The following is a 21,213-nucleotide window of genomic DNA, read 5'->3' as shown; positions in this document are numbered from 1 at the left end:
AGGCTTTTTTTAATGACATTTTGAGTGGTCTGTGGGGCAATTGCATCCCCCAGGCCAGCCGGCCTCCACCCTCCCCTTGCAAAGCAACACACCAAGGAGAGCGAGAGCTCTAATAATCTGTGTAGATTATACATAGAGGACACCGGAGATCGGCACTCTGTGTCCTAGAGTAAGATACACACGAATTCTATGTGTCCTGGAAAGAATGTCTGATGCTATCAGCGTTTCAACTTAACATTTTTATTTTTTTAATTAGTAGATTCTTATTGTAGCGCAATTATTCCACTGAATTCATTATTGCTAACTTAATGGCAAATTTGATGTTTTTATAGCATCAGCTACTAATCTCTTCTTCCATACACTTTTAAAAAGCTATTGCATCAAATATGCAAAACTGGTGTTATCACTATAGCAACAGCAGAATGGTCCAACACACAGAAACATTTCATCCATGTTAGCTTCCATTTGGTAAATGTGCTGAGCGTGCACAATAGTGATAAAACACACAAAAAATGTGACCGTGTATAAACCTTTCACAACAAAGCAACAACATGCAGCCATGTCATATAAATTGTTGCATTTCATGCACCGGTGTTAACGTCACATCACAAGTAACAGCACTGCATCTGCAACAGAAGTTATAACGGTTGCTAATTCTACATCATTATGTCCAAAGCTCAGTGTGACGTAATGGGCATTATGGGCGTGGGACGCATACAGGCCTGCTTGTACTCCTCCCCCTAGAGTAATACTCTGATTGGTTGCCTTTCCCCAATAGCTTAACGTGATTTGTCACCCTTTCCCATAGCATAACATTGAGGAATGTACGGAACGACTCTAATTGGTCATGGGAGCAGGTGCTCACGCACACACATTGGTCCCTCTATGTAATTCCTCATTGGTTGTCTTGTCTCAATTTCTCACTTGAATCATTATCTGCTTGTTTTATTGCCCTCGTTTAATCTGTACTGGATAAAAGGCTATGTTCCCCCATTAACCATTTCTCAGCTGGTTGTCGGTGGGCTACAATGCCTCACAACCAGCTCAGGCTGCAGCCGTTTTCATCACAGTTTTAAGCGCTAGCCTTACCACGAGCCTCTACTACTTTTATAAATCGCTCCAAATGTGTCCTTGCAGTGCATTGGTATCTATAGAGTATTTTATGGTTTATTACAACTGTGTGCCAACAGTGCCATATCTTGTGACGCCTTATGATTAACATGTGAAAACCTGTACAAAAATGTCTTAAAATCTCACTGACTAACCCTGAATTGTTTGCAAACAACGCAATAGCGCTTTGTGAGACTTTATTAAGTAGCCCCTGAGCGCATAGCCAAACCTGTCGAGTGCGCGCATGCGCACATTTTACTTATAATACGCGACCAAAGCGCGCACACGTTCCTGCAAAGTGCAGGCACGTCCTCCTAAGCGAGAACGCTGCTTCGGTCTCCTAGCAACCTGAAGAAGCGGCCACAGAACACAGACACAAAACTACACAACTGCACAAAGTAATGATAACCGCTGATCGGTTCTAAAGTGACACAGAGATTCGCAGAGCGCAGCCATGTCCTCAAAGCAAACCAAGAAGAAAGAATCTGGGCATCGGATGAGCTCTGCCATGGGGCAAACACCTCGAGAGTGAGTGGGGCGGAGGGCACTGGGTACAGTGGAGGGTTTGATGCGGTTAACGATGTAATGCTTGTACAAGGTGGTGGGATGTTAGAATAGGTGGCTTCAAATAATGCATATTTACTTTCTATTATTTATAGAATGATTACCAATAATAACCTATAACTATGATCCACCTTAAGTTACAGAGTACCAAACGCAGATCTGTGTTTCTATGGATATGAGATGACAGATGTGTGGAGATAGGTTCTTTAGGTTGAGTCAGGGCTGAGCAAATGTAGGTAAAATGCCCCAGTAAAAGTTTGTTTAAATATCAAGTCAAATGCCAGCGGTATAATATTACGAGCCACACCTGGCTATCCCTCATTGCCGCCTTGCCAAGCTTAGAAAATGACCAGCAACAGAGCCTCCAAAATCATGTTTGGAACACTTTGAAACATCACACATGGTGGCCCATCTTGCTTAACATTCATTTCGGCTTCACTATAATGGAACGAAGTCCAAAAATCGATCCAGTGATTCAAAAAGCTCATATCTGTGGCCACTTTCGCCTCCTACCCCTAATGTAACACACAAGCACTCGCCTTCTAACTTCACTCTTGGATCAGTAGTGCTGCGGAGAGTATATACATTAAATCATTCTCATAATAATAATTATCAGCAACACTTAAATAGGGGTCGTGCCACCATAGAAACAAAAGCCAATAGATGAGCTCTCATGTCACTCAAGATACAAATGTTTAACCAACTTCTTGCTCTGGCATGTATCGCTCCTATGATAATGTATAATTTTTAAATGATTTTGTTATGAAAATATTTTCCAGATGATTAGATAAGTGCATTTGGCCCTACACATTTGTTTTCACTACCTTAAGACTTTTTCCGGTTTGAACAGATAAAACAAAAGCAAGGTAGAGGGTGATAATGTATTATTTCCTTTTAAATATATTATTTAATATATATACGGTATATATATAATATTTTATATATGTATTATTATAATATATCAACCAACAGTTCAAGCTTTTTATTGTTTTATTTATTGTTAATAAAAAAAAAATCTGAGCGTTGATATTATGCATACTTCATGCAGTTCCTTCTGGATTGTAAGCTTATATGAGCAGCCCCCCCTTACCTCTTGTTTTTATAAGTCCAAATTGTGATGTCCTGTTTACCCGTTGTACAGCGCTGCCGAATATGATGGCGCTATATAAATCAATACATAATAACTACTTTTTATGGTCTTGTAAAATGTTTAAATTATATTTAAAAGGCTTTTAATATTAGCAATACCATCTTGCTGTTAGAATGTTTTAATTTGGCAGTAATTTGAAGTGTTGGTTGACAATATTGTTTGTAGCCTGTTATAGCTGGAGTTATCTAATTCAATATCCTGCTGTAATTTATAATGAAATGTCTGCGCACATGAATGTTCAGAAAATAGTAATAACATGTTGACTATAGGGTAAGAACCTGCAGCAATATCAATAGTCTTCTGGGTATAAAAAAAAAATACCATCGAGCAAATAATATCATCCAAGCAATAATACTGCGGAAGCAGAAGCCCTTAAGACAGTAACAATATCTAAACATCATATTGTGATCTAAGATGGTATGCTGTCAGATCTGTTATTTGCTTGCAGAAACCCTTCAATCAAATATATCACATGTTACTCTATATGGCTCATCGGTTATGTTACATAAACTGAGTATACATGTTGATAATTGTTTAAGGAAATTATGTCCGTTTTAAGGTTCCAATACATATGAAATATACTGCTTAGCAGAGAGCCAATCGCCCTGGTTAATGGGCAAGTTTAAAGGGAGATCACTGATCTCCATACCTGGGAACTCTCCAGGTTTCACCTGGGGTCTCCGGGTGAATCGCTGCCTCTCTGGATCAATGGTTTGCCACGGAGAAACTCCTGGTTACCCACTTCCCCTCCAAAAACGGGCAGCATTCCTGCCTGTGGGGCGGACCGCCAACTTTAGCATCAGATGGACCACCCACTGATGTCAGCAAGACTGCTTGCCTCTATTATGAAAATGGAGGGCTCTTGGTGGCCACATCTTGGATGTTCCCACGTATCCTGATCTCCCTAGTTGGCCTCGAAAACTATGAAGGATCGTGCTGTCACAGTCTACACAGTTAATTTCTGACTCTTAAAAAGCTACCTGTCCATGTCCATAGCTTCAAAAAGGCTGTGCCTGGGGCACATGTAGCGCCTCCCACCCACTTTGCCCTACAAACAACAAGGCAGCTGCAATGGCTGCTGAAAAAAGGAGACTCTAAATTTGTCAGCTTTTGGCCAGGGGACTCACATTATCAGCCAAACAGCAAGTGCAAATGATAGGTAGCTAAAATACATAAATAAATACTGTGTATATGTATATATATATATATATATATATATGCAGAAACATGGAATGTGTCGGCAGGTAAGAAGTTTCTTCTAGCTGGAATATGCATTCTTCAGAAACAAAAACGTATCTGATAAAGAAACCGCAGCTCTGCAGATGCAACTGCTGTCCTCTTCCTTGGCCTGACAGTTCTTGCCACTGATGATGCCGGTCAAATCAATGGGAGTGCATTATATACATGTACAAGGGGGTCTGAACGCTGTTCTAGCACTGAAGCTGACTGGATGCTAGTATGTCACGTCTCGTGAAAACAGCTGGGGGGCATTAAGTGGCATATGATGGATGGAATGTGGGTTTAATGTGAATTCATTTACACTGCACCAGGGGCGTACCTAGAGTATTTGGCACCCGGGGCGGATCCTGTAAGTGGCACCCCCCCTGTCAGATATTTTATGATAGAAAACAAGTATTCCATATATTCTGTACTTTACATGAAAACAAAATGGAGTCAGATCCATTTTATTTTACTTAATCATGTAGTGATGATTTCTTTTTGTCCTTGTTCCCTCTATAATAGAGAACAAAGGAGTATTCATGTATAATGATGTTTCAGCGTATATATGATACAATTAATGTTATCTTCCATGAGAAAGTTAAGGAGTAGACGCTGCATATCTTTAGAAATGTAACTTGGAATCTAGGAGGTAACACCTGGCGATTAGGGTGACCAAGGATAAATTCCAAACACATATGTAATGGTTTTAATTCTTAGACCAGAGCGTCTCTCACAGGTAAATTAAAAAATTACAACGGTGTAAATATGAGTAGAAATCCTAATTTTAATGGGTAAAACCCACCGTTATGATTGGAGAATTCCAATCAAGAGGTGGAGGCTATGATAATGAGCTCTGTTTTTAAGCTTATGTCTTGGATAATAAAAAAAAAAAAGGAAAAAAGGACGGACTTATTCACCAAATTTACCCCAGAGAATTGGAATCTTAAGATTCTGGCACCATATTTCACTCTTGGAGTTACTTTGAGTTCTAACCTATATAACTGGTAGAAAGTTATATTCTTTCCCACTTAATTTCTTGCCACTGAACCTGGATTAATTTCTACAAGGACCAGTTGGACAACAGCAACAAGTGGTGGTAATTATAATTGTTTTATTACTCTGAATAGAGATGAATTTTGTCTTCTTCGTATAGAATTCCCTGTTTCTGGGAAGTACTATATTGCATTATTGTATATGGCGGCTTGTGAGACTGCAGCTTATAACCCGTGATAATAACAATAATGAAAAGGTATTTTTACCTGTAGATGAAGTTTGACATCATTTGCATCTATTAGAAATTTCACTAATACTCGTAGACATTATTAAATTACTTTTTAATTTGTCATATTAGTTAAACTAATATAAGAGAAATAGTGACATCTTTATTACTGCCCGGATTATTATCAATTTTTGGTTGCTGAGTGGACTGGAAATTAATTGTGTGTTAGACTCATATAGTACTAATTCATATTGATAACTATCGATAATATACTGTATTTGAATTGATTTAATTTTGACATGTTTTAAGAACTTTGTGTTTTATATTATGCACTGTGTGACCCATATATAGATTTTATAAATTGTATTTACAATAAATATTTTTTGATTGATTATTTTGGTGATATATATCTGATTTGAATTATAATTTTCGGCGATCTGAAAGAATTTAGGATCGGAGATAAAATATAGGGTATCTCCTTAAATTCATATTGTGGATGTGGTACTACAATATTTGATAGCGTCGTTATTTCGTGTGTGTGTGACAAAATATTGGTTTTGCCTATTTTGTCTCATTAATATCCCTAACACCCCCCCCCCCAAATGTAAAGACATCTACAAAATTATGTTGGCAAGAATATTTATTGCACAAATTTGTAAACTGTATGTCAACTGTAAACAAGAAATCTGAAAAAATAAATTAATAACTTATAAGTAAAATAAATATGTTTAAATAACATTTACTGAACATATAATAGTGCTTTCTTTAATAACCCCCCAAAAAAACAACAAACACAGGTCCAAAGTGACTACTCGATTTTGCAAAGGGAAATGGATTTACATCCTGTTCCTTCGAGCCTTCATTTCTGCAAACTGATCAGTGACATAATCAAAGCTAATCTTCATTGCATATTCATGTTCAATTGAAAGTATGGCAAGATTTGTCAACCTTGTCTCACTCATGGTGGAACAGAAGAAATTTTTTATCAATTTTAATTTCGAAAAACTTTTCACATGAAGCAATGGATACACAGAGAGTCAAAAAGAATCGTAGACACAGGGACAAGTTTGGCAGAGATTCACAAAAATCCCATTTCACAATGAACTCTAGGAACTGCAATGTTGTCCATTTCGTTGCTTCTTCAAAGCTTCATCTGAAAATTCGTCAAAAATCTTACTCAATTTTGGAGTATAATTCCGAAGATCCTTTTCTGTTGTAACAACCAAAGAGTTTGGCTGAATAATCCCAAAGATTGAAAGGATTTTTTCCATTGCCTTAGAACGAATTATCAACTCCTGATGAAACCTATCAAGGCACTCAAACATAGCTCTTTTAATTTGCAATGTGAGACCAGCAACTTTTGCCTTCTCGCCTGGAATTGTTTTCCTGAGCTTTACTCTCCCTCTTCTCTCCATAGAAATGTTCATTTCCTCACACATTGTAGTTGCATAACAAATGGCCCTCTCCACAATTTCATTTCTTTGATTTGCAAGAAACAATTTCAGTGCTTGTAGCTTCACAACTGACTTTTCAAGAGTAATTCCCACTGTTTGTAAATACTTTTGTGTGATATTAATTTCTTCCAGAACTTCACACCAGAAAGAAAGGTAACACAAAAATGAAAAATCACATACAGCAGCCAGCAACATCTGAGCTGATCCTCGTGTCCACATTTTTCCACGGCTTAAAATCACTCAAGGGAGCCGGAGGTCTGTTAAAGACCTCCGATACCGCTCCCTTGCGAGCCTGCTCCTCCAGCGACGGACATTACTGTCCGTCTCTGGAGGGGTGCCGGCAAGTTGGCACCCCCCTGATGAGCGGCACCCGGTGCGGACCGCCCCCCCCACACTAGGTACGCTACTGCACTGCACATACAACTTCGATGTTAAAATGACTGTGAGGTGCTGATGCATGAATATACCTACCCTGGCTTTGATTTGCCTCATTGACAAGAGAGAAAACCCTAAGCTGATTTGATATGTTTATTACACAACATTTCTACATTGCCTCCTACTTTGCATTTGAGGTTTTAAATCACTGTTGCTCAATTGTATATTATATCAGCTCTCTGGTGTGTAGGAGGATTCAGTGATCTTAAATTTCCTGTTCTTCTGCCAGCAAAAAAAACTACCTTGGAAAGGGGTGGGTTGTGTGTTGATTCAATGCGTTATTCCCCCCTTTTCCCATCCAGATCTCCCTGCCTGCTGATCAGAAAATAGCACCACAAAGCCATGCTCTTCTGACTAAACTGGCTAAAGCGGATCTTAAAAAGCCTCTATGATTTGTGAGCCAAAACAAGGGTTCTTCAATGCAGCAGCAATGAGAGAGGCAGAGCCTAGATTATTTAGTGTATATTATGTAGTGATGCAAACTGATGTTATTAGCGCATGCGCCCCAGCTGTCCCGCTTTGCATGGGACAGACCCGTGCCACTCTATTCTGCTGTCCCACCAAGCTCTACCTCTGTCGTGCTTTTCAGGACAGAGGTAGACCTCTGTGGGACAGCAGGATTTTGTACCTAAATACCACGGTCCCGATTTCAATCTCTGGTGTCCCAGACACCGGGTAATGCATACTGCGCTTCAGCGCCCCGTTTGTTGGGGGTAAAAGTTGGGAGGTACAGTCGTATGAAAAAGGAAGTACAACCTCCTTTAATTATATGGTTTTACATATCAGGCCATAATAACTAGCATCTGTTCCTTAGCAGGTCTAAAAATTAGGTAAATACAACCTCAGATGAACAGTACATGACATATTACACAGTGTCATGGTTTATTCAACAAAAATAAAGCCAAAATGGAGAAGCCACATGTGAAAAACTAAGTACACTTAGTGCTTCCATAGAAATCCCAATGCTAAGTAGCAGACAGTTGCTGCTAATCAAATGCTAATTGATCGTCAGCAAGTGTGACCACCTGTAAAAAAGCCAAAGTTTAGCATTTTGCTGGTCTGGGGCATTCAGGTGTGTGTCAACACAATGCCAAGGAGGAAAGACACCAGCAATGATTTTAGGGAAGAAATTGTTGCTGCCCAACAATCTGGGGAGGGTTATAAGGCCAGTTCCAAACAATTTAAAGTGTATCATTCTTCAGTTGTATAAATCATGACATGGTCTAATATGTTGTGTGTTTTTGTTCATCTGAGGTTGTATTTGCCTAATATTTAGACCTGCTAAGGAACAGATGATTTTTATTACTTCCTGATACGTATTATATACATATTATTCAAAGAAGTTGTGCTTTTTCACACAGCTGTATTTCAGACTATGTGCCGGTTCTGTATAGTAAACCTTGCCATGTGTTTGTTGGTGTGTGGATGTAGTAAAGTGTCCGTATCCATCTGGAGTGAACAGTGCAGAAGTAAAATAAAATGTAAATTGACAGATCCAGTTCAATTAAAGGTCACAATCTCCTCTAACAATTTCAAAACTGGAGTGAAAATGTGTTTGCTGTGTGGCTGTTTCCAAATACAAAAAATATAACGCAAAAATAAATTTTAAAATAATATTTCAAATAATTCCCTTAGGAGGTATGGGTAAATTAGTGTTACAATAAGAAGAAAAAATACATATAAAAAAATCAAACAAAGGAAGCCATGTAGCGCACAGAAGGGCAGATCAGTAACAGATCTATCTGTGTAGCCATACTCCTGATGGCCACACATACATACATACATTTACAAATACTTATACTCATTTTCACACCTGGGAACATTCTGGGTTTAACCTGGAGTCTCTGTTAATAGCCTTTTGTCTTCAGGACTCAAGATTCATCCTTTATCTGTACAGGGGAGTGCTGTGTGACCATGCCTACTTCATGTCCTTGGTCAGGTCCTATAGTCAGGTCTAAGTCTCATGTCTATTCCATGCCTGTTTAAATTCTCTCACTGTATGCTATCAGTCAACTGTTGCATTATCCATTTAACTATTTTGAAATTCAAACCCAAAAGTCTTCTATTGGGGACAGTGTCTAATGCCTTACTAAAATCTAGATAGGCTATATCAAGAGCTCCTCCTTGGTCTTTTTTGTTAGTTACCCAGTAAAAAAAATAATTAAATTAGTTTCTTCCTGTAGTAAGCCCATGCTGTTTGTGATCATGCGAACCATTTACTTCCAGATATTGATCAATCCTATCCTTTAGTAAGATTTCCATGAATTTGCTACTGGCGTAAGGCTGCTGGTCACTTTGTGTGGTGGTACTACAGTTGCCAACTACTCCTTCCGTTAGGTACTGATTAAATGGGTCTGCTAGCTGTTTTGCCTGGACAAAGCTCTTTTAATAATTTTGGGTGTACCCATCAAGTCTCATAGATTTGTCTATTTTTACTGTGGAGAGTTCATGTAGAACCTACCCTATTTCTCTTTGCTATCAAGGGTCCCTCACCTTCATCTTCCTCTGTAAAAACAGAATTATTTAAGCCGTCGGCTAGATCTGTATCCTTATTTATATAATTCCCTTCATTTGTCTTAAAAAATATTTTATCAGCTTTTTTGTTAACACATTTTCTCCTCATTGTGTGCAAATCTAATAACGTGCTTTGCCTCCCTAAGCTTAGCTTTATATTTGCTCTTATCTTCTTCATTTTGAGTCTGTTGATATTTCTTAAAAGCTCGCTTCTTCTCATTCAATATATTTGCCACATCTGCCGAGTACTACACAGGTCTCTTTTCTTTTAGCTTTGCTAACAAGTTTAATGCAATCTTCTGCTGCCTTTAGCAGGACATCCCTTAAATAGTCCCATCTCTCCTTGACTCCATCTAAAGATGTCCAGACCATCAAAGACTCACCTACCAGTCTCTCCATTTTAGGAACATCCATGTTTCTAAAATCAAAAACCCAGCTGCTTGGTTTTTCCAGTTTACGTCATGGAGATTAAAGTCTCCCATAATGAAAACCTCACCTTTCATTGATATCTTAGTCATCTCTTCATGTAGCAGATGGTCAAGCTCCTCTGCATATCACAACAATGCTGAAAACCACCTTGTTACAAAGTTCTAAAGCATTTGGAATATTGAAGTGTAAAATGGAGCATCTGAGGAAAGAGAAAGATCCAGTTATTTTTTCTTGTTAAAATAAATTAAAAGCCTAAATATTTTTTAATATGCTTCTGTAGGTCAGAAAGTCTGTATATATTATTCAAACGGCAAAACTCGGGAAGCTGTATTAGTAGTATTATAAGGCTTTCATAAAACCGCACTATATGATCTGATATGATAACATTTTAAATAACATTACAAATTCCCCTTTCACTTCATTCTGCCCTTCAAGTACAGTATGTCTGAAGTTCTTGCCAATTTAATATGTATCTCAACGGGGTTGCCATCTCAAGAAAGTAGATAAACACAAAGGTGTTTGTGGAAGCCAAATTAACAGACTGTAGTACAGTTGGTCGCCTTCAAATTCCTCTGCAACAGATGGAAGAACAAAGCGTTCAGAATCTGCCCCAATTTAATAATGGAATTAATCAGCCTCAGGGTGGTAAACAATACTCTACACGAGTACTAAGTACCTTTGTCCTGTTTGTGCTTGTTTTAAGTGTTTTTCAGGTATGTCAACAAAAGAAAATTGCACATTTTCAGCTAAAGAACAGTAAGCAAATGCATGGGAATCTTCTTAATGTCATGATTAATTGGTGCTGGATGCTTTTTTGGCAGTAATCACAGTTTCAGGGGCTTGTCTTTTGTAAAAAAATGAAGATGCTCAACAGAAAATACATTCAGTAAAGAAATTAAAGGGACACTCCAGCCATCATTTGCACTTTAATGTGTACCAAAGCTATGTTCTCTTTAAATTATTGCTTGCGCCTTCTTAAAAATGCATGCTGGGATTCCAAAGAAACCTTCTAATGCGTTTGCCTCTTTCCCAGCCCTAGCTCCTAGGCTTACACACACGTGCTATACTGGCGATCATTCCACATTACAATTAGGGATGCACCAAAATATCGGAGAGTAAAGAAAGTGATTTGGAGACCCAAGGAAATCGTGCATCTCCCAGTGATACCACAAGACATCACCAGGGAGTTCCTGCTCTGCTGTGATCAGGAATGCAAGGCTACAAAGCCCTGTTTGCTTATGTGTGTGTTATAGAGAGATCACAGTGGGAAAAGGGAGTTTATCCCCCTTCAGAATATTGAAAAGAGGTACCCCTGCCTCTAAAAATTAATATTTAAAGGGACATCAGTTATGTAGTTTTGCCATCAGGGGCTTACTCTGAGGGATCTCTAATCATTCTGCACTACAAAACAGGAATAGTAAAAAAGAAAAATACCTAGTGAAATAAAATCGCTGTATACCTTGAACACACACTATTGAATGATATTGTACAACAGGGTCAAAAGCCCCCAAACCTCCATAATATGTAAACAGCCCATTCTAAGTCAGACCACTGGAATATCACATGATATCCCACATCCCATGTAATAAGAGAAGCCCAGACGAAGGAGAAGGGCCGCCTCAAAGCGAAAGGATGGTTTTAGGATTGAAACCTGGATAAGTCCTGGGAAAGTGGCTAATCGCTGGACATAGCAGAGCCCTAGAACACATGTGGAGTGCGCATGTGAAGAGACAATGTTCAGCATGGGTGGGGTAGAAAATTGATGTGATGTACAGTTTGCTTAACCACTGGTATGGGGCACTGATGTCCCTCAGGCCATGTCCAGCAGCCCCAGTAAATGCATCACTGCCTACAGCTCACACTTTATATAGTACTAGGGGAGATGTGCCACATTGACTTTTAACATTAGACAGTAGAACATTTACTCTAATAAATTAGGAAGAAAAAAAAAAAATAATAATCGAGAGAATTTGCGGATATACAGGGAACTTTGGAGAGGTTTTTAATATGGATCATTTGACAGCTTGGTAATCCTGACTCCAGTTTTTCCCATTGTAATAAACATAGAAACATTAAATGTTATTCCAAGTGTAGATTAGCCGTACGGTGCCAGAGATCATGCGGGGTCCTTATTGTTGTAACACAGTCTTGTTATTTTTAGCATGGCATCGCTGGTTGCCAGTTCATTGGCTGCATCCGTTGAACTAAAGAAAGGAAAGTTTCCAATATGGCCAGAATGGAATGAAGCAGATATCAATTCTGAGAAATGGGATGTTGGAAAGGCTGTGAAAGAGAAAGAAAAGGCTGGAAAAAGCCCAGCTCTGGTAAGTTTGATAAACAATTTTTAATTTCAGAATTATACAGGACAATTGTTCTCACAACTGAGAAATGTCGCAGCCTAATGCTGCTTCACAGAAATTGCATTTTTTAATGCATTTTATTGGGCCAACATAACAAATGTAACGTTACACAAGCTCTTGGAGCCTGAGAGGTCTCTTCAGATGATTTCAGCTTTTGCATTTTTCTATGTTGGTTCAATGAAACATATCAGCTAAAGATTCCATTTTCTTTTGGGCTAGTATGGATATATATTTCAATAGTATATTTACCTTTACAGCACCCCAGACCCCTCCCCTACATAGTTGGCACAATAAAAGGTGTTGCGTGCCTTTAAGAAATAGAGCCCCTCGATATATCATAAAGGCGTGCAGTGCCTTTAAATGAAGTCTATGGAGGTTGTGCAGAGCCAGAACAGCTTCCATAGCATAAATAGGCTGGCTGGGAAGGTCAAAGATCTTCCTTTTAACCAGCCCACTGTGAGCCAGGGCATTGGAGGCTACATCGCTGCAAAGGGTTGAGGTTTCAACTGCTTATCTTCACAAAGGTCCAGACATTGGCAAGGGACCATCTTTTATAATGTATAGTGTCACCTGCAAATCACCACAGTAAATAAATTTTATAGTGAAAAGCATATAGACGTCATCAATGTCATGGAACTTGAATTCAGAGGTGATTCAAGAGTGATGAGCACAGCTTAAAACTACTTCCTCAGGTAGCTGGAGACAATACATTTTAATTGTCAGTTATCTCACTTTCTCTCCAGATTTCTACAGCCTTAAGCTTTTGTAACTAAATACAGCATTAAAAAAAGAGTATTTTTATTTACAATGATTAATATATATATATATATATATACACACACACACACAGTCTTAAGGTTTGAAATACCACAAAAGGCTACATTTTTTGAATTGTAGTCCTTTTTATTAAAAGGTCTGTAAACAAACATAAATAAAACAAACAAAAAGAAAAGCCTTGCTCTCTGAGCACTTACTGACAAACAGCAACTAACTATCGTTGGACGGCTTACCCGCTACCAACAAAAAAAAAACATTTAGCACAGACCTTTTTCGTTTAGGAACCAACGATTCAGCAGATTTGTTAGGCGAAAATGCAGTCTCGCTCACTGCTTGTATGTTTCTCACCTGAATAACTCACTGGGCTCCTTTTTGTAGCAGCCCCCTGCTGCTCATTGGTAACAGGTGAGTAACAATCTGAGAGAACCAGAACTCCTGGACTGGCTTCATCACCTGCTGCAAGTAAACTGTGGAATGGAGCACTGGCCCTCCCTTCTCTCCAAATGCTCCACCCCAGGGACCCAAACATAACTACAACATTACCATTATTTTGTTGGTAACAAACCATTCTCCCTGGGGTTATCAAATACACTGCACTGCAGTATTTTCTGAGAAATATATATGTTATCCACCACCATGCCTGGTTCACTGTCACAATATATATATATATATATATATATATATATATAATTGATCATATATATATATATATATATATAGTGTATATGTTTATGTTCAGCATAAATGCAAATTTTGCCACGGAAGGGCTTGTAGTAAAAGCTGGAAAAAAAATAAAAAAATTTTATTATTGTTGAATGGAAAAATAAAAACACTTTTTAAAACACCCACTTGATTAGCTAATATGGATACCACCCATATAATAATATTATAAAGTTACTGTAAATATTAGAGCATAATCCATATACATAGCAATATGCTATAACTAATGCTTGCTTACTAAAATTTTGCCTTAATTTTTACAGCACTTTTTTGATGATCCTGAAGGAAAGATCGAACTACCAGCCCAACTAAAAGTCCATTGTTGGAAGCGTCCACATGAATTTATAACAAACATGGTGAGAACGGAGTGCTTTTCTTTTTATAGGCATAATAAATCTGAGAAATCTGTTCTCTTGTGTTTTTGCCACAGTAATCACTTGACTAAGTGAGAACAGTCCCAGGAGCCAATATGTGTATATATATATATATATATATATATATATATATATATATATATATATATATATATATATATAGTGACTGAACGTCCTTTAACCCCTTAATGACAATTGCCGGTCCTGGCACGGCACGGAAAAGCATGTGCTTTACGACAATTGACGTGCCAGGACCGGCACGTCTTTAAACGGGTGCAGAAAGCGATCTACTATCGCTTTCTGCACCCAAAAAGCGTTGCTGAATGCCTCGACCTCGAGGCATTCAGCAACGCCGCGATCGGCACGAAGGGGCCATCTCTGGCCCCTCCACGGGGCGTCAACATCCGCCATACTTTGTATGGCGGCGGACGCCCTAAACTTAAATGGTGTCGCTGGAATGCCTCGATCAGGAGGCATCCAGCGACACCAAACACTAACCTTTTGATGGGCTGTGACCGCTCCGGAGAGCGGTCACAGCCGCAGCTGCCGGCAATCTTCGCCATCAAGGAAGATGGCCGCCGTCCTGTAACAGGAACCACAAATTTTAAAAGTTCGCTAGATGGTCCAGACCATCTAGAGAACTTTGGCTCCACTTGCAGGTTGAATACAGGTACTGCATTCACCATGCAAGTCAATGGAGCCCAGCTTTCTAATCACAGTGTGATTAGTAAAAATAAATAAAAAAATAAAATAAAATTAATAATAATTAGAAAAAAATAGTAAAAAAACAGTAAAATGTAAAAATCATTTCCCACTGATGTCACTATCAGGGGAACCTCCAAGTTGAAAAAAAATGTTAAATTTTTTTTAAAAAAAAATAAAAAAAAAATATATATATATATAAAAAATATATTTTTGTGAGCAAGTCCTAAAATTAGCATATTAGCTTAAAACAATTCTCGCATGGAAAGAGTTAAAATACTGGCATATTAAATGCCCGTGGGGTGTCTACTTTTAAAAAATGTATGATTTGATGGGGTAAATTGAATGGGCCAGGTTCAACAACGTCCCAATTAACACGGGGGGAAGGATGGCCACACATCTAATTTCCAATTAGAAAAATGCACACGTACCAAATGTGGCCTTTTAGTTCCCCCAAAAAATGACACACCCATGCATGTGGGATATCACTGCACTCAGGAGATGTTGCTGAACACATTATGGGGTGTCGTGTGACAGCGGCATATACCAGGAGCTGTAAATTCATACATAAAGTAGGTGTGTGTGGGAAAAATACACACACAAAAATATTACTGCAAACTTTGAAAAAATGCTGGTGGTAAAATATGTGCATGCAAAGAGTTAAAATACCAGCATTTAAAATACCCTGTGGTGTCTAGTTTTGAAAAATATATGGTTTTGTTGGGCACACTGAAATGGCCTGGCTCAAAGATGTACCAAATAGGGCATGGGCAGTGGATCCCAAATGCCAAAGTTCAACATTGAAAAAAGCGCATGCCCCAAATGTGGCCCTTTTGCCCCAAAACAGCCAGGCAAAATCATTCATGTGAGGTATCGCTGTACTCAGGAGATGTTGCTGAACACATATTGGGGTGTTTTGTGATAGTGACATATACGAGAACATTTTAATTCATACCTGAATTAAAATGTGTGTGGAAAACCAAATGCAAAAAAATGACTACCACAAAGTTTGACAAAGACTGGTGGTAGATATGGTGCATGGAAAGAGTTAAAATACTAGCATTTGAAATACCCTGGGGTGTCTAGTTTTCAAAAATATATGGGTTTATTGGGCACACTGAAATGGCCCGGCTCAAAGATGTACCAAATAGGGCATGGGCAGTGGATCCCCAAATGCCAAAGTTCAACATTGAAAAATGCGCATGCCCCAAATGTGGCCCTTTTGCCCCCAAACAGCCAGGCAAAATCATTCATGTGGGGTATCGCTGCGCTCAGGAGATGTTGCTGAACACATATTGGGGTGTTTTGTGATAGTGACATAAACTAGAACATTTTAATTCATACCTGAAGTAAAATGTGTATGACAAAACAAATGCAAAAAAATGACTACCATAAAGTTTGACAAAGACTGGTGGTAGATATGGTGCATGGAAAGAGTTAAAATACTAGCATTTGGAATACCCTGGGCTGTCTAGTTTTCAAAAATATATGACTTGATGGGGTAAATTGCATTGGCCGGGTTCAAAGATACCCGAAATGGCACATGGGGGGAAGAATTACCAGATTTGGAAAAAATGGCTTTGAAATAGCAAAACGTTACCTGTACTTATTGCCCCATAATGGGTAGAAAAAAGCAAAAAAACATAAAAACATTGGGTATTTCTAAACTCAGGACAAATAGTAGAATCTATTTAGCAGGTTTTTTCATTACCTTTTATAGATGAGTAAAAGATTTTTCAACTAAAAGTTAGAAACAGTCATTTTTTTCTAAATTTTTCACCATATTTTATACTTTTTTTTAATAGTAAATAATATGATACAATCAAAACAATGTAATCTAAAGAAAGCCCTTCTTGTCCTGAAAAAAACAATATCTAATGTGTGTGGGTTCAGTAAACGGGAAAGAAGAAAATTACAGCTAAACACAAGCAGCGCAGAAATGTTAAAAAGGCCATTGTCACAAAGGGTACAAAAAGTAAAATCAGCCTTTGTCTCGAAGGGGTTAAAGCACAAATAGATCTTTAAGAACCACTTCCAGGGTAAAATAAAAGCCAATTCCAGGTAAAATTGAACTTTTTATTTTCATCAAAATAGCAGCAAAATCAATATACGATATAAACAAAATAAATCCTTGCTCCTCTGAGCACTAACTAAACACAAGTTTTTCTCTCTTGGTTGAAGTGGCTTCCCTGCTAAACTAAACAGCCATGCGGCCGCGCACTGAGGTGGCTGATGCGGCAGCATGACCGCCAGCAGGGCCGGCCCTACAATGGAGCCGACTGGGGCAATTGCCCCAGGCGGCACTTCAGAAGGGGCGGCACTTTGCCGCCCCAAGCGGGTTTTTTTTGTTTTTTTTGAAGCGGAGGAGAGAGAGAGGGGCACCGAGTGGTTTTCGCTTACCCGCTCGGCGCCCCTCTCTCTCTCCTCTGCGGCTAGTTTCCCTGTTCGGTCTCGGTGCCGGCTTGTAATGCAGAGCGCCGGAAGTGACGTGAATTTCCGGCGCTCAGCATTACAAGCCGGCACCGTGGCAGCACAGGGAGACTCGCCGCAGGACCGTTTAAGGGTAAGTACCGGTGGGGGGGGTAGATAATGCCGCCCCCCCCCCCGGCGTCGGCGGGGGGCGGCATTTTAAACTTCGCCCCAGGCAGCGTTAAGTCTTCGGCCGGCCCTGACCGCCAGGCCCATCTTTATCGCGGGGCAAAAGCCCACATCAACCGCAATCGCAGGGGTCACTTGTGCGTTGCTCGCACACACTTTGCGAGCAACGTCTCTTGTTCTCCCCAGAGCAAGCAGGAATCCAACAGAGTCATTGAATTACGTCATATCACATGACTCTGCTCCGTTACTGCTTCCCCAGGGCGGTACAAGTGAAATTGGTCGCACAGAGTGCGAGCAACGCAGAGGGAAGCAGCACCCCCTGCGGAAGTCTGTGAGCAGCACTGAGATCTCTGCAGTTCAGGTAAGGGGGTGGGGGAGATTGTATGAACAAGTATGTGTGAATGAGGCAATGTGTGAGTATCTGTGAATGAATGAGTACCCGTGAATGAGTGACTGAATAAGTATCTGTGAATGAGTATATGAATGTTTGTGAATGAGTAAATGAATGAATATGTGGGTGATAGCATGGATGTGTAAATGGGGGTAAAGCATGGCACAGGGAGGCTGTTTGGGGCTAGGATGCCACAGGCAAGCTGTTTGGGGGCAAAGGTGGCAAGTCTTGTGCTTGCAATCTGTGTGGCAGAGCCTGTCCTGGTGTGTGTCTGGGTGTTACTGTAGGAATAAATTGAACTATTTAATTATTACTTATCCAGTGATAAAACGCCCTCCTGAATTTTTAGTCACTTCAGAGGACAAAACTTTCTAGGCCCAGAAATCAGTGAGTTTTTGCCAGCTTACGCTAGGGCCTTGTGTCTGAGCTCTGGAAGTCCGCTGCCAAACGTCTAGGACTGACAGTTGTTTGGATGCTTTGCCCTGGGGTGAAACAGGTGAGTGGGTCGCCAATTGCCCACTCATTCGCCTTTTCCATTTCAATTTCATTTTTTTCCGTCTGATACACAACCTACCAAACATAACACACACAATAACACATATAACACAGTGACATAACACATAACACACATAACACACACATGTACAATACACAAATCACAAGGACCTTTCCTCCTGTTATTTGCCCTGGCCTTCACTTCTACACTCACTAGCATTAACGCTATAACTCACACTTCACCCTATAACATTTTTCCATCCATATAGCTGTCAACAGACCCAACTTTTTCAGGGACAGTCCTGCTTTTTTCTTGTCCCATCAAATTTAGCTAAACTAGGTATGCTAGTGCACATAGGTATAGCTGGATAGGGTAGCACTACAACATTAAATAAATATAATAAAGTAAAAATAAATATAACTTTTTAAAAAAAAATTCAATAAACCCATTAAAATTAAAATTAAATTATTATTTAGACATAATACATCTTTAACCAAAACAGTGCACTGCTAATAATCTTAAAAATAACCGTACATTAACCCTAAGCTATTTTTTAGTTCTTGTCCAACATTTTTCCATTCGCATACCTGCCAACACACCCAATATTTTTGTGGACAGTCCTGCTTTTTTCCAGTCCTGTCCAGTAAAAGTTGGGTTGTTGCAAAGTATGCCATTATAAATAGGTAGCAAATGTTAGGCATGTATTACAAGTGGTCCAAAATCAATTTAAAATAATCCCTATTCTTTTATGAAACATCTATGGATGTGTGACTGTGTATGATAAAAAGGAGGCCAAGTTCCTTGGAGCATTTGTCTAGGTCATTTTGTGTACAGTACACCTTGGTACGTGTGTGCAACTCTATTGGTCGTTTCGGCAGGGGGCTCGCCTGCCATCAACGAATGAGGTGCATTCTGCAGTTCTGCAATTCATTTGTTGATGCCAGACCAGCCCCCCTCCGGCTACCAATAGAGTCGCACACATGTACCTTCACGGCGCGAACGCATCTGCTGCTGCTGCTGCTGCTCCGATGTGTTCTTAACCCCGTATTAACCCCTGCTACGCAGCCGGGAGAAAACGAAGATGAAACGAGCACGAAGAATGTCCACGAATATTCGCCCGAAAAGAAGACAGGAACGGGCGAATATTTGCGGAATACGAAGGTTTTTTTTCTCCGAAGAAAAGTACGAAGACGAACACGAAGAGCCCCCTGGTGCCGAAGTCTAGTATATACCAACCATCCACTACTGTACTAGCCTTTCTGTCACAATATATATTTATGTATAGTGTAAAGATGTAACCAACTCTTGTTTGTTTGCCAAATATTCTGATTCCATTAAAAATCATTTGCGGAATATAGCCTGGTACAGGAAACTAATGTGAGGTCTAAAATGACTTTACTGAGAGAGTGGTGGAAGAAAACAAATGCAGGCAAATACAGTGAGGGAAATTGACATGTATTGGATAGGCATATGGCAATACTGAATCTAAGTCATCTTTACATCAGACTAGATGGGCCTAATCGATCTGCCATCAAACTCTTGTGTTCAGTGTTACTTCCCAAACAAATTGTCTATAGCACTTAGTATCTGAAATTGCTCTTAGCAGGACAGTGCTTTAATGCACAGTATTATGTGTAATGTCTACTGTAATGTAATTTGCTTGTATCATCTAAGGACCAAAAACTGCATCATGTAGGTTTTGACATCATGGTCCGTTGGGGATTATGATTAACAATTTTGATGAAAGAAATGCTGTTTTCCTGCTGGTTGCTCCTCACCAGAATTGCTTTTTAATCATAGCACCCAGTGTTTCTAAGCTTGACCCGTAGAGGCTTCAAATGCAATTTAAATTGATGGATCCTTGTAAATGTAGGGGGAATTTGCATGAAAGGCCTTGACTTTGTCTTTGTTCAAAGTTATAGCTGGAAAACTGAAACTAAAAACTGTAACATTAAATAAAAATAATGAAAAAAAGCTAATGATGGATTCAGACTATGTTTGGTCTGTGATGGAAAAATTCCCCTTTAATAGGCTTCATCATGTCTTTTTTGCTTTATGAAGCCAAGCAGAATGATTAAGTAGACCTTCGAACCAGAACTTGTAATGGAAGGAAGGCATTGCATCCTTAAGACTCACATTGTGTCGCTGACTTGCAATGGTAGGTAGCAGGCTGTTTGTAATGGAGCAGCAAAGCTACAAGAAAGAGGAGAAATATGAATTCATATAATATTCAAAATATGAATTACAAAACTTGCTTGTAAATCTGGCATAGTGGTATTCCTATCTTGGACAGTACAACCATGCGGATATGGTAGTAAAAGTGGGAGTAGGAAGGCTAGACCCATGGGACTATTTGTTATTAAAAACAGATTGATATTAAAAGGATGTTTTTTAGTTTAGTTAATGAAAGGGGGCATGAGATGAACAGTGGTCGCAAGGGACTGGTGCTTTATTTAAAAAAAAAATAATATAGAATATAGTAGTATAGTGCATACAATTAGCAGTAATAAATTATTAGTTGTAATAAAAACCTCAGACATTGTATTTCATTATATCATTTCAGTCTCCTGTGGTTGTGAAAGATGAAAATTCCTGCGACTTGTTTACGGCAAACGAACACCTAGCCGGGAGTGAGGTAGGTATTTATTTAAAAACCTGTGCTTATTGATGATAATATATTTTTTTAATGTATTATTACA

General features: G+C 39.2%; 1 protein-coding gene across 1 annotated transcript in view; it reads left to right on the top strand.

The window, feature by feature from the left end:
• Nucleotides 1-12,258: 12,258 nt before the first annotated feature.
• LOC149289878 (androglobin-like) overlaps nt 12,259-21,213 on the top strand; it is an 82,725-nt gene continuing 73,770 nt past the window's right edge. Inside the window, exons 1-3 of the mRNA XM_089490139.1 lie at nt 12,259-12,420; nt 14,217-14,309; nt 21,078-21,149. Of these exons, the coding sequence (XP_089346265.1) occupies nt 12,259-12,420; nt 14,217-14,309; nt 21,078-21,149 (327 nt within the window). The remainder of the gene's footprint in view (nt 12,421-14,216; nt 14,310-21,077; nt 21,150-21,213) is intronic.

The sequence above is a fragment of the Sceloporus occidentalis genome, unplaced genomic scaffold (genome assembly GCF_023333645.1).
Source record: "Sceloporus occidentalis isolate IW3139 unplaced genomic scaffold, rSceOcc1.0.p SCAF_42, whole genome shotgun sequence".
In the NCBI taxonomy this organism is placed as follows: domain Eukaryota; kingdom Metazoa; phylum Chordata; class Lepidosauria; order Squamata; family Phrynosomatidae; genus Sceloporus; species Sceloporus occidentalis.
Note: the sequence above shows the minus strand (reverse complement) of the source record. Positions and strands in the feature narration are given on the sequence as shown.